General features: G+C 38.1%; 1 protein-coding gene across 8 annotated transcripts in view; it reads right to left on the minus strand.

The window, feature by feature from the left end:
* The window catches only part of CEP128 (centrosomal protein 128), a 465,294-nt gene that overhangs the window by 62,618 nt on the left and 376,228 nt on the right, over positions 1-26,448 (minus strand). For 6 of the 8 annotated variants that reach the window (XM_057544276.1, XM_057544282.1, XM_057544280.1 and 3 more), the window contains one exon: positions 13,956-14,005. In XM_057544276.1, coding sequence (XP_057400259.1) covers positions 13,956-14,005 — 50 coding nt within the window. Of the gene's footprint in view, positions 1-872; positions 963-13,955; positions 14,006-26,448 lie in introns of all 8 variants that reach the window. The other 2 variants (XM_057544279.1, XM_057544277.1) reach the window with 1 other exon arrangement.

Raw genomic sequence — 26,448 nt, forward strand, 5'->3', positions numbered from 1 at the left:
TTGGGTATGTTTTTTTTTTTTTTTCCAGAGTGTGTATCTCACTGCCACCAAACATAGCTGATCTAATGAGACTCCCTGAGGCTAACATCTCCTTTGTTTCCCTCAAGTGTACACATCTCTTGGGTTTCCAAGTGAAGCATGTTCACAAGGAAACCCATATAATCACAGAACCCTTTGTCCCAAGCTCCCTCCTCTTGAATATTTGAATTGCAACACTTGATTGTTGACTATTGTGCATGTCACATGGCTGAGTCATTAAATGGCAAAAGCAAACAGTCCACCTTGGGAATTAAATTGTAATTCCAATAATCCACATCCTAATTTACATGGAAAGTCATTTACTCAATTCTTTTCAGGAATTAAAACATAAGGAACACTATATTAGATACTCTCCTTTTCACCCTCATTCCCATATTCCTTCTGCGGGCTACTGCGTACAGTTCTCTCTCGCCACTCTGTACAAAGAGAGAGGCCGCTGCTCAGAATGAGTGATCGAGGCAGAAACAGATCGTTTTACAATAATGTATTTGGTTGACATAACTCAGGCTTTTCTTGCTTCCTAATTCAGTTTGACTCAGCTTAGAATTATTACTAACCTCCATTTTGTGATATACAAGTACAGGTAGAAAGGGAAAGGTGATTAAAGGATTTAAAACTAGCCTTAGATTATATGTACTCTGATAATCAGTGGTGCACTATTCTTAGTATCTACAAAAACTGAGGGAAAAAACCCAACAACTTAGTTTTCAGTTGAACTTCTGGGAAAGCATACCTGAAGGCTGACTTACCCTGTATGTCCTGAAATAAAGCAGATTGTATTTTGACTCTTCAGTTCCAAATATCCTAAATATTTTACCTATGAAATACTTAACTGCTTTTTCTTCAAATTGAGCTTCATTCTGATTTCTCATTGCGGTCTGACTAGCGTCTTCCGAAGGTGGCATTTTAAATAGTAGCTTTGGCTGTTTAAGAGAGATGTGAGTAAAGAAAAAGAGTTGGAAAGCTCTTGTCTACTTAAAGCACTATAAATAGTAATAGCTATAAAAATAACACCAATAGGACCATAATAATTTCTAATGATTTTTAAAGGACCTTTAAAATGTTCCTCCAAATAACTGTTTACCCAGCTAAGGTCACAAATTTTAGGGAAATCATTATTTGAAATTTAAAATACTTTACTCTTCATGATTATAAATAAAGAATAGTGATTCATTTCAAATATCTCCAATTGTCTGGCTTTCAAAATCATCCCAGGAAGTAACTGATCCTAAATTCCAAAGTCTATGAAGGAAGGAATAAATAAGATGTGAGCTTGTTAACAGACGCACCTGGGCAGTTTTAGCCAGTAATGAAAGCTACTTTTAACACTCACAACCTTACCTGTGGATAATGGCCCACTAATGGAGTGTGATTTTAGGAGTTCAGGAAGGTCTGACTGATTACCCAAAATTATAGTTTCCTTCTATTTGCAAAATTATTTAAAATTCTACCAATAGAAATTTATTCTTTGAGGAAGAACTCAAAAATTTACTCTTTGACTCTCCCCACTCCAGTTCATCTTTCAAAAGACAAACATTCTTGAGACAGATAACCATTAAACTGTAGTTCATTCCAAGGCAGGGTTCAGCAAAGTACGACAGTAGGTCACTCCAACCTGCTCCCTGTTTTTATAGGTCCGCCAGCTAAGAATGGTTTTTACATTTTTATATGGTTGAAAAAAAAAAGTCAAAGTAAGAATAATACTTCATGACGTGAAAATTACATGAAATTCAAATTTCACTTTCCATAAATAAAGTATTATTGGAACACAGCCCACTCATTTCTTTACATATTGTCTATGGTTGTTTTCATTCTATGACGTCAGAGATGAGTTGTTGGGTGAGAGCATATGGCCTGTAAAAGTGAAAATATTTAGATACTGGTCCTTTACAGGAAGTCTGGCAACCCCCTTTTCTAAGATATTGGTGTCCTATAAGAATTACTTCCGGCCTCACAGAGGTCACCCTGTAGGAAACCCTGTACCTTTCTGGAAGCAGAGGATAAGGTGAGACATAGTGACCAGGGATAAGAAAATAAAATAAGAACCAGAAAATTTTTACCCAACTTTTAAACTTTAAAGCAAAATTTAAAAGTTGTATGTTCGTAAATACATATGCCCAGAATATAAACCATTCCTCAGGCCATATACGTTTCTTCCTTTTGTCCTTTGTTCCTTTTATCCATTATTTTTTCTTTCCTTCCAATTTCTTTCCCTACATCATTGCTTCCTTCCTTTCTTTCTCCCTCCCTCCCACTCATTTATTCATTTAATTAATTCATCCATGTTTACTGACACAGACACTATGATAGACACTGGGTACACAGTTATTAACAAGAAAGATAAGGTCTCTCTGCCTTCATGGAGCTTACATTCTAAAGGAGAAGACAAGGACATAAAGAAGACACCCAGGAGCTATGATGGGGGGTAAGGGCAGAGGTTTGCTTTAGACAGGTTGATCAGGTTAAGTTCTCGCAAAGAGGTGACATTTGAGCTGAAATCTAAAGGATGAAAAAGAGCTGTCACCGAAAGAGTTAAGGGAAAAGCATTACAGAGAGAGGGAGTAGCAAAGGCAAAGGTCCTGGGACAGGAAAGAATTTGCTTAGTTTAAGGAACAAAAGGGACAGTGGTATGTGTGTTGTGGTTGTTAATGAAAACATTCCTTTAAATTACCAGTATCATAAAAATCAACACCATTTATTAAAAGCTTATTATTTGCAAAAATTGTATTGGGTGCTTCTCACATATGTTCTCATTTAATGCTCACAAAAACTCTCAACAGGTGAAAATTACTAACTTCATTCATTTAAGTCAGAGAAACAGACTTCAAAGATATATGTATTGAATTGTACATTGTGATTAAATGTTGGCAGTTAGACTGTAATCCAGGTCCACCTGACTCAAAGGAGTCTACATTAACTCTGAAAGACAAATAAAAGGTCACTTTAAAAATATGTGTGTGTGTTTGTTTATTTAATATGTTGACAAAATGGAGTAGTGGAAATACCATATGCTGACAGAGCAGTTTTATGAGCAAAGAGCCAATAAATGCCAATATTACCACCAGGGCTATTTTTATGTGTGTGGTAGAGGTTAGAGGATATACTGGAAAACTGTTCTGGAGGCTTTTCTCAAAATTACACATGCCAGAAGAGCATTCCAAAACCTTATTTTTAACAGATGTCATGTGACAGTGTAACAAAACACATACTATATCACGACAAAATTTAATGCTCAAATAAAAACCATTATTTGTACACATTTTTATATTTATTTCAGTATATAATAAAAAAGATTATATTTCTGGCATATGCCTTTCTTAAGTAAGTTGCAACTCCCTCTGACTTCTGGGTCTGACATTAGGCCAGCTGAAACACACACAGTCAACACCACTGGGGAAAGAGCAGAAGAAAGGATAAAGGAGAGCAAAGATCTACACTTAATTAGCGGTGAGGTTGTGCAGTTAAACGGCACCTCTATTGTGCTGGTCTCCCAGTTCTTTTAGATCTGAGCTGCAGGAGATTAGTTTCATCACTGAGCTCATAAATGGCCTCTTTCCTCCACCCCTGTTCCATTCGTGACAAATTTATTAGTTCTTTCTAACAATGAAATGAGAACCAGGGATTTCAATTACCACCAGAATGTAGTAAAGGCATGGAATCCCCTGCAGGTAGTATTTTTCTATTTCATTTTATGGGCAAATATAGAAACATTGTTCACAGACATTAAATGTTATTTATTAGCATGCTAATAAGGCTTCACACTTTTAAAAGTAAACATTAAACTTCTAACAAATTAAACTTAGAAGAGTAAGTGTAATGCAGATACTCTGGAAAAGGAATGCACTTCAGAATTAATTTTTTAAAACCAAAATAATCACTGAGTATGATAAAAAGACAAAGATATAAGAGGAGATGCTTATTAGTCATTCTTTCAGCTCAGTTTAGTTTTATCACCTTTTGCACAATTTAAAATTTATGCAAACGTTTTCAATGTTGCCTTTAATTTTTGCCAGAATATTTTGAACCTGGTTTAAAACTGAAATTGAAGAAGCCCAAGGAGGGCTTTAATAACAACTTTCTTCAGTCTGTTTATTTAAAACATGATGAATAAGCAAAAAGAAAAGGTGCAGAACTGAAAAAGAAAAATGATCCCTTCTCCTTCCTAGAAGTGTTCAAGATTACTGGATTGTTCATAATCTTGCACCAGGAATTAAAATCTTTCTCACATGCCAATAGCTAACACTGTCCAGTCACCATATACATGTGAGCTTAGAGCCTAAGGGTTTATAAGTAGTTTTAAAGTTATAGAAAGGCAGGAAGAAGTTTCACTACTATTAAGACCCCAGTGTCGCCTGACTTATTTAATGCGCTCTCTCAAAATTGTTTAGCTTCTTATAGTCTTTTTCTTGAGGAAGCAGGAGGTCAGTTAGTATTTTACCACACTAAATGCTTAATATGTTTACTAACAAATCATTCTCATAGAAAAAAATGGAAGAAATCTAAAGGAACACTAAAAGAAATGCCAGGAACCTAAACAAACAAACAAAAAAAGTGAAGAAATTCTGTTCTCCGTAAGCTCACGAGGCATTTAAGCACAGTAGCACAGAAGACGAGCGAATTCTAACACAAGTACCAGCCTGGACACAAACTGGCTGAGCAAGCTATGCGCCTTAGGTTTTTTATCTGTAAGATGAGAATAAAAGTATCTATCTTATAGAATTGTTGCAAGGAATAAATGACATACATTTAGAAGTTTCAGCAGTGTATGACACAAAAGAATTGTCTGGTAGCTCTTAATATCATTCATTAACAAGACAGAGGGTGATTTTTTTTCTTCTCTAATGTACAGATCATCACCCTTTGGGGTTGATTTAGCACAATCTTGACAGGAATTAACAAATGCTAAATAAGTATTTGTTAATAAACTGAAACATAACATTAGTGAGTTTCCAAGATCCCAGACTGGGGAAATCCTCTGTTTCTTTATATTCTGGAAGATCAGCCAGGGATGGGAATTGGAGATAGCCCTTGAAGTGAGAACTACAGTTTCTTTCAATGATCTCCTATTAATACTTTGAACCTCAGAGATTTGTTTTATGAGTCAGCAGAAATTGTTTCACCCAGAAATATATTACTGCTGAGCATTTATTTCCAAATCTGTTATACATCACAGTCATTACTTAAAATATTGCTTTTCACAACTGTCACTGTTATCAGGAGATGGAAGACAACACAGAGAACACAATGTTATGGCCTAAATGTTTGTGTCTCCCCAAAATTCATAGGTTGAAATCCTAATCTCCAATGTGATGATTTTAGGAGGTGGGGCCTTTGGGAAAGGATTAGGCCAGAGGTGGAGTCCTCATGAAAGGATCATGCCCTTATAAAAGAGACTCCAGAGCGCTCTCTGTCTGCTGTGAATCAGGAAGCAGGCCGGATACTGAATCTGAATCTGCCAACGTAAATACTGAATACAGGTAGTGAATCTGCCTTGATCTTAGACTTCCCAGCCTTCAGAACTGTGAGAAACGGGGCTTCCCTGGTGGCGCAGTGGTTAAGAATCCGCCTGCCAATGCAGGGGACACGGGCTCGAGCCCTGGTACGGGAAGATTCGCACATGCCACGGAGCAACAAAGCCTGTGTGACACAACTACTGAGCCTGCGCTCTAGAGCCCGTGAGCCACAACTACCGAAGCCCACGCACCTAGAGCCCGTGCTCTGCAACAAGAGAAGCCATTGCAATGAGAAGCCTGCGCACCACAACGAAGAGTAGCCCCTGCTCACTGCAACTACAGAAAGCCCAAGCACAGCAACGAAGACCCAACGCAGCCCAAAATAAGTAAAATAAATAAATTTATAAAAAAAGAACTGTGAGAAACAAACGTTTCTAGTTTAAACCACTCAGTCTCTGGTATTTTTGTCATAGCAGCCCGAAGGGACTAAGACACATGGTTAGTTGTCCAAATTTTGAGGCCCATTTAGGGATGTGACAGGAGAAGAACAAGCAGAAATACGTTATGGAGCATGGTATTGAAATGATCACTCAAAATGCAACCCAAATGAAATTGCCCCAAATCGTAAGGCGACAGTTGACTCTGGAAACATGGCAAAAACTCCCAGACAAGCTCAACACTTGCAAAACGTCATAACATGCTTAGATGGTTTTCATTTTTCACAAGAAAACGCAAGTTGTTCTTTACATCAGGCCCAGTGCCCAAGGAAACCAGAGCTTGGACTCTGATGAAGGTACCAGGGGATGTTTTCTGGAAGTGTTGCTTTTTATGGTGTCGACTGCAAAAGGGATGGTGTATGGAGACAGATAAAATAAATTCCCCCCTTGTGGCAGCAATTTACAAAATCTGTAACACATACTTAGTTCATTTTCACCACTGAGTTTTTAGTAAACCTTCTGTCACAGGGTAAAATCTGGGCTTTTGAGTTCAAAGACTACACTCTGTCTTTGCATTTTTAAAATGTTTCCAAATGGCGTCTGTTTTTTAGAAGCCTTTTAAGAAGCTTGATTCAAGGAGACTGCTGAATCTTTAGGACTTCTGCTTTGCATCCCTTTGGATAAACAAAACCAGCCACAGCTTTATATTTTTTATTCTCAAAAGAAAACAATCTAGTCAATCAACTTCCATACACTCAGACACAAGAATACTTCACTCTCAGGGCATTCTATTTTCCATTTTTATTGTCATAAATTTGGAATTAAAGTTAAGTTGCAAATTTCAGGTGAAAGTGGGTGATAAAATTTAATGATCACTAAAATTTCAAGTGGAATCTATTTTACTGATCTTGGTTCTCTGCTCTCCTGAGGCCTCTTGACATAGTAAATTGAAGTGTGCAAATCTAATTGGCTGAGACCCTGCTTGACCCTAATACAGACTGCTAACGTTTTATCTCTGCTGAGAACTCATAGCAAATTTAAGGCTTGGTAAGCCTCTTCACCTTCTGAGAAAATGGAGATTTTAATGAGCCATTAAGTCACATAGCCCTGAAAGGGGCAAAGTGTTGCCCAACCCTCCATCCCCTATAATCGCCCATGTGTTAAGTCATTGCTTAGGACCGTTATTTTTTAATCATACATCAGACAAAGAAAAAGATACAAAGAGATTTGCCTACATTTTGAAGACTGCATCTTGGGAAGAATAAGTACATATGCATTACATTTTTGTTTCTGGAATTACAGACGTTCCATTATAACTCTCAGGAGTTATCCGAGGGGTGAGCAGGATATGGCATTTACCTTCCAGTTTAATAAAGCCTTAAAGAGTCAATCCCAGTTCATCAATTTATTCAAACTGGGACTTCTAAAAACATACTTTAGTATCTCCCAAGCTAATGAGAATTTCTGGGGAAATTTAAGAATCTCTTTTACTAATCCTTCAACTCTTCTGGAGATCCAGTGTTAGGACACAGCATCCCGCATCACCCTCACTTTCCCTTCTAAAGTAACTCAGGGACTCTTAGCTACCCCATCCCTGCTTTCTACCCACAATCTCTGAATTCCCCAAACCACTACCTAGTTTGAAAATTCAGGTCTGGACATTCTACAGTCAGGCAGAAGTGACTGACAGCAAAGCCACAGAGACTACCCAGTTGGTCTGTCACTAGCCCACTTTATCCCACGGTTGCTCACTAGGGGAGGACTGGCCATCTACTGGGGTTTCTGAGCAGATAATGTTCTATACTGTCAGCCTCTGCCAGGGCAATTTATTTGCCCATGTCAATTTTCTGTCTTTGGTGGGTTTTCTTGCCTAGTTTATCTCCAACGATGTGACTGCCAGCTCTGCACTGGAATTCTTTTCCATACTGTAACACACCTATGTTAATATTTATTAGACTTGTTCCAAAAGAACTAAGAAACTCGAGTTCTATTTTTTTCTTCAAAACACCACACTGCCATAGGCTGCTCTATAAGTAGCTGAAATGAAGTAATGACTGAGGAAAAGATTATCTTCTCCTTCCAGCTCATTTCAGATGCTTGTACCTAAGCACTATTTAAATGACAAAAACAAAAATCGAACACCTGCCCCTCCACTCCCAAAACATTTCTAAAAAGCTAAAATCCTTCAAATGGAAGATCTCAGAATATTTTTTTAAAAAAGCTGTCTAGGACAGAAATTAAACATAATTACAGGTCATATGAAAAACAACAAGTCGATAGTGCCACTTAATGTCCTTCAAGGGCATAGCTTCTGAAATGTCTCCGAAAAAAAGTTACTTTTTTAAAGAACATAAACCCAATTTTAAAAACTTAAATGAAGGATTCAGCTCATTTTAAATGAAAGTACTGATACTGAAGAAAGTGTCCAGAAATACTTTTAGATTATAGATACTACAATTAAAATGTCCCCTTTTTCCTCTTAAAATAATGAGGCTGATATTCACATGTAGCCCACATAGTCACTTTCATTACTGCCATATTGTGACTTTTTTCACTTTTTCATTATATTTAGCCGCTATCCAAAGATGTAACATTTCCTTTAGCAAAATCACGGTTGCCTAGTGGGAGAGAGAGGCAGAGGGGAGAGGAAGAGGGAGGGAAAAGGGGAGGAAGGGAGACGGTGAGGGAGTAGCTCCACGAGGGCAGGTCTCATGAAGGCAAGGATGTTTACTGTTTCAATGCCCAGCATGCAGCATGCCTGGTACACAGTAGGTGCAACTAAATAGTCTGCGTGTGGAATTCATATTTATGGAGGACCTGCCAGATACCAAGGTTTATCCATTACTAATCATAGTTAATCCTCTCAACAGTCTTATGAAGTCAGCAATATTATTGTCCCCAATTTATATATATGAATACTGCCTCGAAATGACCTAAAGATGGCCTAGTAAAAGAGGAAAAAGGATAGGAAAAATCGTGTTCATAATCATCTATTTTTATCTCATTTAAAATAAAACCAAAAGCCAGATTACGGTAAGTTAGCAGAAGAGGAAGGGCACATGTATATTCCGGACACTCTGTTAAGTGACTGTCATAGGTAGCACTTTGAAGCTTTTCATAACGAAGCATGATACTCTTTTGGTGTGCTTTGCATTCTGGGGTTCACAAAGTGACACAGGGGAAGGAAGGCAAGAAATTGATGAAAGGTGAGCCAGGTAGGCTGGAAATTTAAAAAATAAAACCAAAAACAACAGCAACCCTACCACTAGCAGCCATCACAAGTAAGGTGTCAGTCACTGAATACTTTTCAACTAAAGTGAGGAAAAATGGATTACCTTTTGTGTCTATTTAAAATGTTTCAGCTGACCTGCAGCGGATTAAAGAAGGGATTTGCTTGTTTCAATGTACCTCAAACCCATATGCAAATAGGACTGTGATACTGTGCCACACACTTATAGTCAAAGACAGTACTTTGTTTTTAAGAAGAGCAGCACACAATGTAACTGCAAATGAATGTCACACACACACACACACACACACACACACACACACACACACACACACACACACGCGCGCCGGACAGTGTTAAGCTCCAGTGAAGAATTTTGGTAATTACCAGCTGCACTGTAAAAATCACTCAATATGTTTGTCTCCATTGCTTGTGATTCCTCTGAAGACTGAAAACGCCCTCCCCTCTGCTGCTGTCCCCACCCTCGCCATTTTATCCTTTTCTGTCCCCACCCATTCCTACCACTTGTGACAAATTACTCACTTACTGACCTTTTGTTTCAATACTACATTCATGGAGGGAGGGAGAGCAGAACAGGATAGAGACAAGGAGGGAGAGTGAAAGTAACTGTATGTGTGTGTTTGTGTGTATGTATGTGTACAGGAATGATAGAACTTGGAAGTCGCCCCCCAGTTTTTTAAACAAAAATGAACTCTAGGACAGGGATGGTGGTTGTTTTTTAATGGCTAGACCTTAAAGAGAACCAGGAATAGGTGCTGTGTAAATAAGAGACCAGCAGGGTGGTATTCATTTGTTTACTTAGTCAACAGAAATTTAATGAGTACCTACTATGGAAAAGCATTATGCTACCTAGTGGATATTTACAAAAGTGAATGATTTGTTTCATAAATATGATAGGAAATTACAATTTTTTATTTTAAAATAAATTTTTATTTTAAAACCTAAACCCCTTAGCTAAGTGGATTCAAGGATTAAACAAATATTTATTCAGCTTTACTGATTATTTTCCCTTTGAAATATTATTTGTTAAGCTTCACGACACTATGCTCTCTAGAATTTATTTTCCTTAGGTCTTAGGCTCCTTTGCAGGATTTTCATCCTTAGCCTGTTATTTAAGTGTTGGTGTTCCACAGGGTTAAGTTTTCATTTCTTTATTCTACATACTTCCCTGGGAGTTCTCGTTGCTCCTATGACTTTTATTTATATTTTAAAGATTTATTTATTATTTATTTTTGGCTGTGTCGGGTCTTAGTTGCAGCACTCGGGATCTTCGTTGAGGCAGGCGGGCTCTTTGTCGTGGTGCATGGGCTTCTCTCTAGTTGTGGTGTGCAGGCTCCAGGGCGTGTGGGCTCTGTAGTTTGCGGCACGTAGGCTCTCTCGTTGAGGCACGTGAGCTCAGTTGTTGTGACACGCGGGCTTAGTTGCCCCGTGGCATGTGGGATCTATAGTTCCCTGATCAGGGATCGAACCCCTGTCCCCTGCATCGTAAGGTGGACTCTTTGCCACTGGACCACCAGGGAAGTCCCACTCCTATGACTTTTAGTATCATCTCTATATGATACAGAGACCAGATCTGATGACACCAAATTATGCATGTCCAGTTCAATATAGGACATTGCCACCTGGATGTTTCAAGGCACCCAAACTCAGAATACCATAAAATTGAACTAATCAACTTCCCCTTATCTCATGGCCTAGCACAGCCATCCATGAAGCTGCCCAATCAAGAAACCTAAGAGTCATTCTTAACTCCTTTCTTTATATTTCCTAACGATCTAAAAGTTCCCTGAATTTTTATATCCTAAATTATACTAAGAAATCACCCGTTCCTCTTCACACACTCTGCTACCACCCAATCCAAGTCACTGTCATCTCTTGCCAACATTCTCACGAACACTTGCTTAATTGGTCTCCCTGGTTTCAATCTTGCCTGCCCCCAATGGTTTTAGACTTTATAGCCAGTTACTTGTTAAAAATGAAAATTTGATCACATTGTTCTCTTGTTTCAAACCCTTTACTGGTTTCCCATATACTAAAGGTAAAATTCCAACTCCTTTATGAGATCCTTTAGACCTCTGTTTACCTTACAAACTCTTGTCTTGCCTCTCCTCTCTCAGACACTATACTCCACCACACTGAAATTCTTTCAGTTCCTTAAACATGAAATTGATGCTTTTTCCTCAGGCATTCCCATATCTTTCGCACTGCCTAAAACTTACCTTTACTCCAAACCCACCAATGCTAACTCCTGATTATCATTTAAATATTGGCTTCCTCTGGGAAGCCCACTTGGATTGCCACTCCACCCCTGCTCATCCTACCCACCTTCAACCCGCTATACTTGCACCCAACCTACCCGTATCTCTACCAAAGATCGGTGCTGTTATATGTTCCCACAATGATGTATACATCCTCTCTAATATCATTTTTTAATATTTTATTATAAACATCTATTTAAAATTCTTTTTCATTAATTCTGGTATAAAGGGCAGCAAACTATCTAGCATAAGCAACTTGCCCAGTACAGTGCCTTGCACAGAACTGGTACTCAATAAATATTTGTTCAATGAGTAAATGGAGCACTTTTTATTTACAGGGAACTGGGAAGTGTTTAGAGATAAATAAACACCCCCTACCCTTAAGGAGGATAACATTAAATGTAGAATGGCTGTTATACATAATTATATGACGATAATGAGTGAATAAAATTGACTTCAATTTGGATACATGGGGATTTGCTAACACTGTAAATTGGAATGAAATATTTAGCTCTCCCTTCTGGGATAATCTAATCCACACTAAACACTTCTGGAAGACAGTTTTATGATTTTATATTACAGATGAGAAAATAGGCACAGCAAAGTTACTCAAGGTTACCTAGTGAATCATAAGCAGAGCCAAGACTTAAAACTCAAAGTGGTCAATATCCAGTACTTAGTGCTATAATTATTAAAAAACTATTTTTTCTTTTTCTCCCCAAAGTTCTATTTTGTGATTGTAAGACTTCTACCTATATACTTTAATAATCTTCTCAAAAATATCACCTGTAATATTTATATTTGAATATGGAAACTCAGGAATGGAGGTACTTTTCGATGGATTTTCCTCTAGTCTTTAAAATACAAGGCTTTGTGTGATGTGTCCCTGCACGTTTGTACACTCTGAGAGGTATTAAGTTCCTTCTTTGTTCTTAACGGTGTTAGTATTAGGCACTAATTGCCACTACAAAGTGCCAACATTGAACTCTTCTGCTGTTGGACATCATATTGGATACTCTATATGTTTAAACGTCCATAGTTAGTTGGCTGGTGCATTCTAGTGCACTCAATGGACATTTTGGTAGAAAATGCTGCCAGTACTTAATAAATATTCGAGAAAGAACATAGGCTATTAAATTTAACAGGATTTCTGGTTCCAACATTCATACTGTGAGAGAAATAAACTAAAAAAAGGTTTATGATGCCATTTCAAAAGGCCAGATATGTATTAAGTACTCAATAAATATGCTTATTCTTATTGTGGTATTTTGGGGCCAATGGTAAACATAATGCATAACCAAAATGTATCAAAAAGCCTTTATCACCTTCTCACTATATACAATTAGTATACATACATACCTTTGCTCTTTATAACAATAAGCATTGCTGACATTAATTTCTCAGAGATAGACAGGGCAAGTATACACTTGAGATTTTTTTCCTAACCCCAGACTGAACTTTCTTTTTATACCTGAATACAGCACAAGACGTTAAAAGAATTTAACCTGTACAAATGGTGGCTATCACTTGCTACTTTTATTAGGTATGTAGAACTACACTCCTCTTAATCATTTTTCAGATCAATTATACAATTTTCTCTCACCAGATACAACATCAAGTAGAAGAATCCCCAATTAAAGAACATTTCTCTTGCTCTTTGAGCTCTGCTTAACCCATCCTTCGTTCACCAGAAGCAAACATCTCTACCTCTAAAGCACTCAAGCCAGCTCATTATATCACTCTCCAGTCTTGCCTTGCAGCTCCAGGCCCAGGAAGAACTTTAAATGTCCAAAGTATTTACTGTTCTTAATCCCCAATGTGACGTTAAGTGAATTGGTTCTGTCATGTGAGTATAACTGATTTTGTTTCCCCTAATAAAGATAGACACTCGAGTTACCCATTTGTAAGCTAGCCCAATGTAAAAGAAAGAGAGAACTTCTGTCAGATGTCAAGTTAACATCAATTGCTCATACCATGGAAATGTCAATTAAAACTCTAGGGCAATCTTTCAAACACAATTTTCCAGTCCAAGAAATGTGTATACATCCATAGTGAACGGAGAGGTATACAAGGATAAGCTCAATATATGTGTTAATATTGTTGGTTGGTCATTAGTAGATGATATTCATGGAGTCAGAATACTTTTGATCTTCACTTGAAAATGTAGATTCCATGAATTCATCCTCATTCATTAGCCCTGCTTTTGGGGAAAGGACTTTGTAAAGATGTTGCTTCCATTTCCTAATGATGCAGTTCCCACTAAGCTATACCAAGGAATAAAGGTTCCTTTCAAGAGTAGCATAGAGACTGAGTTGGCTTCCTGCTTTCAGAGATTATAAATCTTCTCAAACACTTCCAAAATGAAGCAAATTCCAACTTGGGTTTCACAGATTTTTTATTTATTTATTTTTTTACTCCATTTGCCATAGTGGTCTGAATGTGACAATAACGAAGGCTAACAGAGTAAAAACAAATGTTTAAACCAAAGATACCTGCCCTATTGGAGAATTTACTTTACCTGCAGAGATTCCATTTCTTCATCTTTTCTGTGAGTCTCCTCCAGCAGATCTATAATAAGAAAGTAAAATATCCATCAAAATACAATGTCAAAATGCATTGCCTCTTACTTTCAAACTCGATTCAGTCAGTAGCTTGTATAAACCATTGTCTGGAAAGAGAATTTGATGTTTAAGTGTGAGAAGCAACATGAAAGAAACGCCCTCTGATCCCAACTGGTGAGATGCGGTAGAGATCTGGATTCTGCCAAACCTAAGCTAGCTATGAAGCCCTGGGTGGTCCTAGGTCTGGTGGCGATACCAGAAAATGAGACCAACTCAATTACAAATCCAAAATCATACCAATGTTTTAGAAATCTGGTCTAATGCTTATGTAACTCAAAAGCAACACAAAATTTTCTTTAAAAACAACAACAACAACAACAACAAAAAAGCTTTTTTCTTTTGAAAGAAAAAAATAGAAACAAACCATTTGCTCTTAAAATAAGCTCCCAAGCCAAGTTCCACCTCCAGAGGTAATTTTTTTTTTTTTTTTTTTTATTTTATAGCTACTTTATTTATTTATTTATTTATTTATTTATTTATTTATTTATTTATGGCTGCGTTGGGTCTTCGGTTCGTGCGAGGGCTTTCTCTAGTTGCGGCAAGCGGGGGCCACTCTTCATCGCGGTGCGCGGGCCTTTCACTATCGCGGCCCCTCCTGTTGCGGAGCACAGGCTCCAGACGCGCAGGCTCAGTAGTTGTGGTGCACGGGCTTAGTTGCTCCGCGGCATGTGGGATCCTCCCAGACCAGGGCTCGAACCCGTGTGCCCTGTATTAGCAGGCAGACTCTCAACCACTGCGCCACCAGGGAAGCCCCAGAGGTAATTTTTATAACCAAATTAAAACACCCTGGAATAATGGGTGTTATTAATGGAAGTAGAACACCACCTTAACTGTAAACTCATATTAATTATCATTTCACACTGAGAGGGCGGGAAGCATTGAAGCTACATCTGACCAGCCGTCTGGCACCATCTCAGAGAAATCAGTGGCTGGAAGAGAGTTCTGTCTAAAGGCGTGCGTATAACCATGGTGTCTCAGTGCCCTAGACTAATTTATGAACTTGCTATAAAGGAAAATGAATGTGGCAAGCAGAATTTTCGGCCTGAAGCTATACCACCTTGTGCCATGATCTTATTAGATCTCGCAAACCTAAAGAGGGCTGGGCTGAGTTAGAACTTGGATGAAAACTGGCAAGAAATACCTACAGCAGCGCACATTAACATTAGCATTTGCCTGACTCTGTGATTGATATAGCTTACCAAGAGGCTGTGCCGCATAAAAGGAAAATATAACGCACAGAAATTCAATATGTACCCCAGGAAGGCAAATGCCAATGTTTTTAGCAAGTGTTACTAGATGCAGCGGGAAGCAGTAATATAGTGGGTAACCAAGTCACGCTGGTATATGTCATAACTGGGCAGGCAATATCCTGAAACTTCAGGAGACCTGGTAGATGATATAATTGATGGTGATGGCCCTTTGAGATTGCACAGCTAAGAGAAATACAGAGGAGTGGCAAGCAATCCCCTCAAGACACAGTGCACTGGGATTAAGGATGAAAGTTAGTTTTTGCTCTGTGTCTGTAGACGGCTGATGTTGGCTCCCAAAACACCCATAATCAGAGTTACATCAAGAAAGTTCCAGGAGCACGCCGATGTATTAGGGTGTATTTTTAACGGGTTTTTTGTTGGCACGTCAGGATTTTTAGCTATACGGTACAGAAACCAACTTGGGGTGTGGTAAATTAAGTGCCCTCAATCATTCCTCTTTCTGCATCCTTACTCAATTGCACTGCGACACTGTAGCTACTTCCATCAAGAGGTCACACGTATCTTGCATCTAGGCTTGCCTCCTGACTTGATTTGGTAAATAGAATACAGCAGAAGCAATTCTGTGCCAATCTGCATTAAGGGTTCCAAAAGGCCTCATGCATTTTCACTTTTCCACTTGGAACTCTTTCACTACCATTTCAACAAGCCCAGGCCAGCCTGCCAGATGACAAGAGACATATGGTCCAGTATTCTTTCCATCCCTGAAACCCTGCAGGTTGCCCCAACTGGTAGCCTGCAAATGCCCAGAAGCATGGATGACTCAGATGGGAGCCCAACTGAGACCAGTCAAACTGCCCAGCTGAGCCCAGTACCGACTTCAACTCAGAGAATCATGACCTATGGAATAAATGGAATTGGGGGATGCTTTGGTATGCACCACTTGCTAACTGAGAGCAACCAGCTGCTAACTGAATAGCAAGCATTCAGAATTTATTAGAAGGATGTAAGAGTAACTTATCGATACAATACATCTAGTAACAATAGATAACAGAAAAGTGGATCCAGACTCTGGAGAGAGTAACAACTCGTCTGGGGGTGTAGGGACGTAGGTAGCATGAACTAATGGGCATTTTATACTGGGTAACACTAATCTGTGCATTACTCCACTCAAAATGAAATTCCAGGGCTTCCGTGGTGGCGCAGTGGTTGAGAGTCCGCCTGCCAATGCAGGGGACACGGGTTCGAGCCCTGGTCTGGGAGGATCCCACATGCCGCGGAGCGGCTGGGCCCGTGAGCCATAATTACTGAGCCTGTGCGTCTGGAGCCTGTGCTCCGCAACAAGAGAGGCCGCGATAGTAAGAGGCCCGCGCACCGTGATGAAGAGTGGCCCCCGCTTGCCACAACTAGAGAAAGCCCTCTCACAGAAACGAAGACCCAACACAGCCATAAATAAATAAAAAAAAAAAAAATTAAAAAAAAAAAATGAAATTCCATAAGGAGAAGAGCTAATGAGACTACCTGAGATCTTTTGCCTACTGCTTGGCCAGGGGAAAGTATGAAGCACTTTCACTGATAATCCCAAAAGGATTGGATGAAGAACAGACAGGACCGTTTGCAAACATCAGGGTACTATTAACAAAAGGAGGAGGTATGGATATCAGACAGGCCAAAACAACAGCCAGTTTTAGTAATTCTATCTTCAGTACAACTCTTTTCAATATTTGTGAGACATAGATTACTTCAATATCTTGGCTATTGTAAATAATGCTTCAGTAAACATGGGGGTGCATATATCTTTTTGAATTTAGTGTTTTCATTTTCTTCAGATAAATACCCAGAAGGGGAATTGCTGGATCATGTGGTAGTTCTAGTTCTAATTTTTTGAGGAACCTCCAAACTATTTTCCATAATGGCTGCACCAACTTACATTCCCACCAACAGTGCACAAGTGTTCCCTTTTCTCCACATCCTCGCCAACATTTGTTTTTGTTGTCTTCTTGATAATATCCATTCTAACAAGTGTGAGGTGATATCTCATTATGGTTTGGATTTGCATTTCCCTGATGATTAGTGATGTTGAGCATCTTTTTATGTGTACGTTGGCCATCTGTATGTCTCCCTTGGAAAAATGTCTATTCAGCTCCACTGCCCATTTTTTAAATCAGACTGTTTGTTTTTTTGAAACTGAGTTGTGTGAGTTCTTTATATAATTTGGATATTAACTCCTTATCGGACATATCATTTGCAAATGTCTTCTCCCACACAGTGGGTTGCCTTTTTGTTTTGTTGATGGTTTCCTTTGCTGTGCAAAAGCTTTTCAGTTGGATGTAGTCCCATTTTGTTTATTTTTGCTTTTGTTGCCCTTGCCTGAGGAGACAGATCCAAAAGATATCGCTAAGACTGATGTCAAAGAGCTTACTGCCTATGTTTTCTTCTAGGAGTCTTATGGTTTCAGGTCTTATAAAGTCTTTAATCCACTTTGAGTTTATTTTTGTATATGGTGTAAGAAAGTGTCCATGAATGGATAAAGAAGATGTGGCACATATATACAATGAAATATTACTCAGCCATAAAGAACGAAATCTTGCCATTTGTAACAACACAGATGGACCTAGAGGGTATTATGTTAAGTGAAATAAGTCAGAGAGAGGAATACTGTATTATTTCACTTATATGTGGAATCTAAGAAACAAAACAAAACATAAACAAAAACACACCAAAAAAACCCAAAACAAAACAGAAACAGACTCATCAATACAGAGAACAACTGGTGGTCCCTGGGGGTAGGGGAATGGGGTTGGGTGACATAGGTGAAGGGGATTAGGAGGCACAAAATTCCAGTTATAAAACATGCAAGTCGGGGCTTCCCTGGTGGCGCAGTGGTTGAGAATCTGCCTGCCAATGCAGGGGACACGGGTTCGAGCCCTGGTCTGGGAAGATCCCACATGCCACGGAGCAACTAGGCCCGTGAGCCACAACTACTGAGCCTGCGCGTCTGGAGCCTGTGCTCCGCAACAAGAGAGGCCGCGACAGTGAGAGGCCCGCACACCGCGATGAAGAGTGGTTCCCGCTCGCCGCCACTAGAGAAAGCCCTCGCACAGAAACGAAGACCCAACACAGCCAAAAAAATAAATAAATAAATAAAACATGCAAGTCGCAGGGATGTAATGTACAGTATAGGGAATACTGTCAATAAAATTACAATAGCTTTGCATGATGACAGATGTTTACTAGACTTACAGTGGTGATCAATTTGTAACGTATATAAATGTCAAATCACTAAGTTGTACACCTGAAAATAATACAATATTCTATGTCAGTTAAACTCCAATTTAAAAAATTTAAATTAAAAAATAAGTACTTGTGAGATACAAGATCACTACTGCGTCTCTATGTGGACATGGCCATTTTGCTCCACTATGGATATCAGGAGGTTCTCAGAGCTGAGCCCCTTGTAATGAATTACATTGCTTAATGATACAGTGGAGCTGGGATGGTGGATAGTGGGGTCTATCAACCATTAAAGAAAACTGATCTTGTTCCTCCAGAGTCAACTTGGTATGGCAAACACCAAACCCTTTAGCTAAAACTTAACTGGATAAATAATGGGTATTGGATCTCTTATATAGCCAAACTCAACTCACACATTTGATAAAATATATATTGTAAAGGAGTTCAGTCTACCCTCAGAGCTTCACAGAATTACTGCAATTTAAAAATCATGTTCTCAGTTTTCTTCAAATACATAAAGGTCATGCTGCTCTTCCAAAAAGCTGATACCAATAGCGATGCTTGATTTTGAACGGCTGAAGAAAAACGGCCAAGGAATTCCTATAATTGATATTTAAAATACAAAACTCCCCTTCTGTTCACCCCCACTGACTCTCACCCCAGCTTATATCAAGAGTATAAGTAGACACCTGTTTTTGTTTTTGTCTCCATGTCACATCCCTCCCCTTTGACAACTTCATGTTCTTCTTTTCCATGTGATTCCTGTGAACTTTCAGTCAAGGGGTTAACTTCTTTGGCCACAAAAGTAGGTCATGACCCAGACTGGCCAGTTAGAGCAGCCTACCTCCCTGCGCATTTAAGCTAAGCAATGCCAGCAGTGATATGGATACCAGGAAAGAATATCTCCTTCTGAAGCTGCAAGCTTATATGAGCCTGGAGCTTTCAAGGCTCTATTTTCTACTATGTCAAAGGAACTTGTACAACAATAAAGCTGGTAAAGAAGAAAGCAGAGCCAAGAAACAGAGAGCTGGTTGAGGACAGATCCACCCTTATCTGAAGTCCACGTAACTCCTGAACTTCCAACACTATTTTTTTTCTTTAGTAGCGGTAGTTGGATTGCTTTCATTGCTAAAAGTCTCTGGGGATGTGGCTGTATTGAACCTTCTTATCTCTATGCAGAAACTTGGAGAACTTAGAGTTAGCAAGAACTTTCTATTCCACAGTGAAACATTTCATTCTGCAATAAATAGATGAAGACATGAAGCTCAAAGAAGGCAAATGGTTTGCCTGCAATTACCTAGTTAGTGCTAGAGACACAACTAGAGCCTTGCTCTCCTGTTTTCGTACCCCATCTATCATATCATGCTCTCTTTGGTACCACTCAGTACTTATTGTACCCTTCTTCTTATGGTTATTTTTTAAATGCACACATTTGTATTCCTCTCACTTACCTTAGGAGTTCACTGATGTCAACAACCAGGGCTTTGATGTCTTTATACCCATAGCCTCCCTAACCACTGCTTATCTACCTTTGCTACTTAACTTAGATCCCCCAAATACCTTTCTCTGCCTACATCACTTCTCTATGCAATTGCTCACTTGTTAAGTGCATTGTTCAATGACATGCATTTGGGATGATAAACAAGGTTATCAACCTGTGCTGATGAAATATGGCTACTGGGCATCACCGAGGAGTGACTACTCTACTGCAAACAGACACAGGATGACAGAACCTGTCCACAGGGAGACCTCTGGACAGTTGACGTTACATAATGCTGTGACACCTGAGTGTGATGAGTGCACCTGGATATAATGAGCAAACTTGCTGTTTGTTCTTCCAGCATCAGAACAAACGATCGGCATGGAAAAAGCTGAAGGGCTGCTCCGCTCCCTTGCTCACCACTGGCATGTTCATGTTTTGCTTTATTATTCTCTGGTTTGCTGTTCTATACAAACAGAATTCAACTGCCATGCAAATTGCTGTGGCTAAATGTGCTTCCATCAACATTAGTAAATGAAAGATATTTTTGGTGAAAAGGGCAGCCATTCTGTGTATTTTCCTTGGACAGGCTCTAGCCAGTTTAAAAGAGCTGATACTAACTCATTATGACATATGGTTATTAGAGGAGGGAAAAAGTCCCACTTAAAAAAGCAGGACATCATGGATGAGAACTGGAGAATCCTGTTGTTTTGTTTTGTTTTGTTCCATGTTGCATTTCTCTGGCACATGCAGGGTAATATATCATGATCATGTTTTTGGCTAAGACTGTCTCTACCACTTCCTTCGCAACTAGTGGTCTGGCTATTTAAGGAGGTTTGACACTTTTTATGTTGATTCTGGTTCCTAGTAGCCAAGGAAACAGATAGGTTGTTTGTTTATTTGCTTTTAAAAGGAGAATCACGTTCAGGTGGGCATAACCAATACAGTCATCTAGCAACTTGACCCTTCACAGAAAGGTTGGCGATCAAGTTTAGAAAGGAGTAATGTTTTTTTTTCTTCTCTAACTTTTACTATAAAATATCTCATCCTTATTATAACTCAGCCCAGCTGGTAATGAAGAGAAAGTTATAGAAACAAGGGTTTCAGACTCAGCAACATTTATAACAACAGCACCGGACACAGTAGCACTGGCAGAAGAATATGGTGAATTAGTGACTGAGGTTTAGGGAAAAGCATTTAGTCTCTGGCTCCTGTATCTCACTTAGTAATTTAGTGCTCCTTTTCAATGCTACTCTATGTGTCCTGACATTTAGTGAAAACAAGAGATAATGTAAATTCTCAAAAGAATGCAATACTTTTTAAAAAGTAAATTTGTGCTATTCCTCTTTGTGGGTGGCAGTTGCGATATAATGAAATTAACCAAATTAAAGAGCACACTACAATCCTTAAAAGGTCATGAACAATGGACCCAGTCTCCCACAGTTACATACTAGATACTCCAGATTCCATCTACATGCTGAAGAAAATGGTTGATTTCTCTTTTCCTTTCCTGGCTCTCTAGTTATTTAGGATTACTGACATTTTAGGGACAGAAGGGACCGCTGAAATAATCTAATGCCAAGGTTTTCAGTTTTTTTAAAAAAAGAAGTAGAATTCTGCCTTACGCATGAAATCACACACACTTTCAAGTGTATATTATGAATAAACAATTAAGAAAGCTGCTTTGGTGGAAGCAGAAGTGAAGGGCCTGGAGGCCAGACCACTGGACTTCCCTCCTATCCTGGGGTCAACCCCTGTGGTGCCGTGGTGGGGCAATAAAGCTCCACACTGTGCTGATTGAAAACCACTGATCTAATCCCACCTTCTCACATCTTGTAGATGAGGACTGAGTTCTGAGAGATTAGCGACATCACATAACTAGTAGATAGAAGTATGTGAACCTGAGCCTAGGGCTTCTGAACTGGACCAGGGTCCGATACTTTGTTTCATGAAACAGTGACTATCTGCCTTTGCCTTTCAAGATTTCTACTGAAACGACAGTATTTCAAGCCTTACCGTGAATGCCTATACATTTTCCAATGCCTCCCCAAACTAAAAGTAAACTTTGCTAAAGCACTTGTGTAACATCAGCAATCTATGAGAAGACCTACAGTTAACAGCTATGCGCAATAAAATTCCTCAACTCTGGGAGGTAACATCAAAAGATTTGGCTTTGATGGAAAGCAAATACCTAGACACTTGAAAAAGCAGTTGTTTTTGGCAAGATGTGCTCAACATACAACATACAGAATATCTCACAACATAAAACAACAACAAAAAAATCTGTTTAAATGAATGGGTGGCAGTTGAGTAGTTTCTCAGCTTAATATAACATTTGCCAGTAAATGTTTTTCCTATTTTATTGTACTAGTAAACATAAATAGGATAAATGAATAACAATATGACTCTATAGCAGACGAAATACCTCAAAAAACAATAAAATGTGTTGGTTTAAAATTAACATAAGTAAAACACTTAAAATAGTGTCTGGTACTTAGTAAGAGTATATATATATATATATATATATATATATATATATATATATATATATGGTTTTTAAAAAATTGACCCTTCAGTATGCCTGCTAAAATCAGAAAAATGTGTGAAAAATAATCACCTGCATTTTAAAACAAATAAGCAAAAAATGCCCTCAAGCATTCTGCTTTTAGATTCCATCCATAATTGGTAGCTACATTATTTAGAACTCTGCCATATCTACTGCCACCCACTGGTTCATATCTGGATATACCACAATGAGTTAAGAGCTTTCTCATCAGGTCTGACCACAGAAAACACACAGGTTGAAATGAAGAATAACACTCAAAAAGTATGGCTATCCTCTGTGGTTTGTCTCAGATGCTGAAACAACATGCTGGTCTACAGATGGAGCCCAAATGGTCTAATAAATGAAAGGTTTATAATCCACTGTCTGTCTTAGGTATGTGGTAAAACATCCAAATACAGGTACTCATGTTTTATTTGATGTCAGTTCATTTCTGGTGAAACTTTCCATCTTGACAACTTCAGAGATTTAAAACATCTTCTCCACAAAATTGCTACAGTGCAGAAAACAAAATAATCTACCCCATTCTGCCTAATTCTTGGCTCTGGCATGAAAAAACAACAAGATATAGATTGAAAGTTATGATTCAATCAACTATTAAGATTTTTAACATTTCTACTAACAACAAGAGCAGAAAAAGAACATATTCATTAAGAAACAAGTAACCTGTCTTAAATCAGTCTAAGGGCTATCTTGGTCAAAAGGATTGCATGTGACAATTAGCAAAATGAGCAAGAGACATTTATGATCTATTATAAACACCACTTCAAGAATAATTTTCATATGCTCAAATCCAGGAACAAAATCATGTTCCTTCCTGCATACAATATCTCTAAATTACAATTACCTAATGGAAACTTTGGCTTTTATTTAAATTCCTTTATCTTGGACTTTGTTCAGGTTCTAAACTCATAAGGTGCAAGTGGGTATGTATTTTGGGGCCTATAGAAATTCTGGGTATTTGACTTGTTCATTGATCATCTCCTGTTTACAGAAACTATAAACGTTTGTGCTGGTTTCTTGATGCACCTACTAGTAAATTAGATCTAGTTTCCTAGGCCTTTCAGACTCCTGGGTCTACCCTAATTCTATTCTAAATACAGACCAAGTTCTGAAAACCAAACATAAAGAACAAATCTTGACAGCAATGAGAGATAAATGATACCATGGTTATAGGGGGGAAATAGAATGCTAGCTAATTTCTCATTATAATCCATGGAGGTCATAACATTTTTAAATGCTGAAAAAAAGAAATGACAACTCAGAGTCCTGTATGCAGTGAAAATATCCTTCTAGAATGAAGGTGGACTCAAGACATTCTCAGGAAGAAAAATTAAGATAATTAGTTGTCAGCAGACCTACACTAAAAAAACAACTAAAGAAAAGTCTCTAAAAGGAGAAGAAATGATAAAAGAGTCTTAAAAGATCAGGAAGAAAGAGCACAGTAATCAAATATATGGATAAATCCAATAGATTTTCCTTATCCTATTTAGCTTTTAAAATTATGTTCGATAGTTGACACAGAAAATGTAACATGATATGATGTGATTCTAAATGCACATAGAGGAATATGTAAGACAATTAAATTATAAATAGGAAGGACAAAAGAACATGAAGGAAGAAAGTTTTCTACAATTCAAACTGATAAAATGACAATACCAGTAGACTTTGACAGCCATGTATATGTAGTGTAGTGTTTAGAACAACCACTGAAAAAGCTATACAAAGAGATGCACTCAAAAACAGAATTGATAAATCAAAATGGAATTCTAAAAAAATGCTCAAATAACCCATAGGAAGACAGAAAAAAGGCAGAGAAATAAAAAACACAGAAAACAAACAAAAATGGCAGACATTAAATCATAACATCAATAATTATATTACATAAAAATGGTCTAAATGTACCATTTAAAAGATAGAAATTGGCAGACTGGATTAATGACCACTCGGCTATTAATCCATGACATTGCCCATGGACCCAACTATATGCTGTCTGTAAGAAAGTCACTTCAAATATAATGATACAGGCAGGATGAAAGTAAAAAATGGAAGAAGACACACCATGTAAATATTAATGAAAAAAAGCAGGAATGATTATATTAATATAAGATAAAGTAGATTCCAGAGCAAAGAAAATGATCAGAAACAGAAAAGAACATTATATAATGATAAAAAGGGTTAATCTACCAACTGATATAACTGAAAGGAACAATAGAAAAATTCAAAATTAGAATTGGAGACCTCAACACCCTTCTCTCAACAATTGGTATTACAATCAAACAAAAGATCATCAAAGATATATATAAGCATATGTCAAGGATATATATAAGCATAAATATAACAGGGAAAACTCTAAACACGTGGAAACTAAACACTTCTAAATAAAGCATGGGTCAAAAAGAATGTCTCAAGGGAGATAAAAATATTATAAATTGAATAAAATGAAAACACAACATATCAACGATTGTGGAACACAGCCAAAGCAGTACAGAGGAGGAAATCTATAGAAATAATGCATACATTAGAAAAGAGGAAAAATCTTGAATAAATACTCTATGCTCCCACCTCAAGAACCTAAAAAATTACAAAATAAATCCCAAGCAGTGAAAGGAAAAAAATATTAAGATAACAATAGAAATCAATGAAATTGAGAATAGGAAAAAAAGAGAGAAAAATCAATGAAACAAGAGGTGCTCCTTACATAGTTCAATAGAATTGACAAACCTTTAGCAAGATTGATGAGAGAAAGAGCATGTGACATCAGTAATGAAACAGGGGATTTCACTACAGATCTTGCAGATATAAAAAGGATATTAAGGGAAGACTACGAGCAACTCTTCACATATAAATTTGACAACTCAGATGAAATGGACCACTTCCTTAAAACATATAAGGTACCATAACTTACTCAATATGAAATAACTAATTTGAATAGCCTTGTAAGTATTAAGGAAATTATATTTGTAATACAAAAAGTCCCAGAAAAGAAATCTCCAGGCCAGAAGGTTTCACTGGTGAATTCAACCAAATGTTTAAAAAAGAATTAGCACCAATTTTACACAACCTCTCCCAGAAAATAGAAAAAAAGGAATACTTTTCAATTCATTTTATCAAACTAGTATCACCCTGCTACCAAAAATATACAATTAAAAAAAGAAATAGAAAACTGCAGCTCCCTCCTAAATACAGATGCAAATATTCCTAACAAAATATTAGAAAATAAAATTTAGCAATATATAAAAAGAATTATATATCATGACCAAGTTGGGTTTATTCTAGGGATGCAAGGTTGGTTCAATATTCAAAAATCAATCAATGTAATCCATCATTTTAACAGGCTAAAGAAGAAAAAAATCACATAATTGTATCAATTGATGCATAAAAATTTATCTGACAAAATTCATCATATAGTCATGATTTAAAAAAACTTCAGAAAAAAAATAGAACTTCCTCAACTTGAAACTTGATAGAGAGCATCTATAAAAAACCTACAACTGGGGGATTGGAGAAGATGGCGGAAGAGTAAGACGCGGAGATCACCTTCCTTCCCACAGATACAGTAGAAATACATCTACACGTGGAACTGCTCCTACAGAACACCCACTGAACGCTGGCAGAAAACGTCCGACCTCCAAAAAGGCAAGAAACTCCCCCCGTACTGGGGTAGGGCAAAAGAAAAAAGAAATAACAGAAACAAAAGAATAGGGACGGCACCTGCACCAGTGGGAGGGAGCTGTGAAGGAGGAAAGGTTTCCACGCACTAGGAGCCCCTTCGCGGGCGGAGACTGCGGGGGGCGGAGGGGGGAAGCTTCGGAGCCACGGAGGAGAGCGCAGCCACAGGGGTGCGGAGGGCAAAGCGGAGAGACTCCCGCACGGAGGAGCAGTGCCGACCAGCACTCACCAGC

This window comes from Balaenoptera acutorostrata, chromosome 3 (genome assembly GCF_949987535.1).
Source record: "Balaenoptera acutorostrata chromosome 3, mBalAcu1.1, whole genome shotgun sequence".
Lineage (NCBI taxonomy): Eukaryota > Metazoa > Chordata > Mammalia > Artiodactyla > Balaenopteridae > Balaenoptera > Balaenoptera acutorostrata.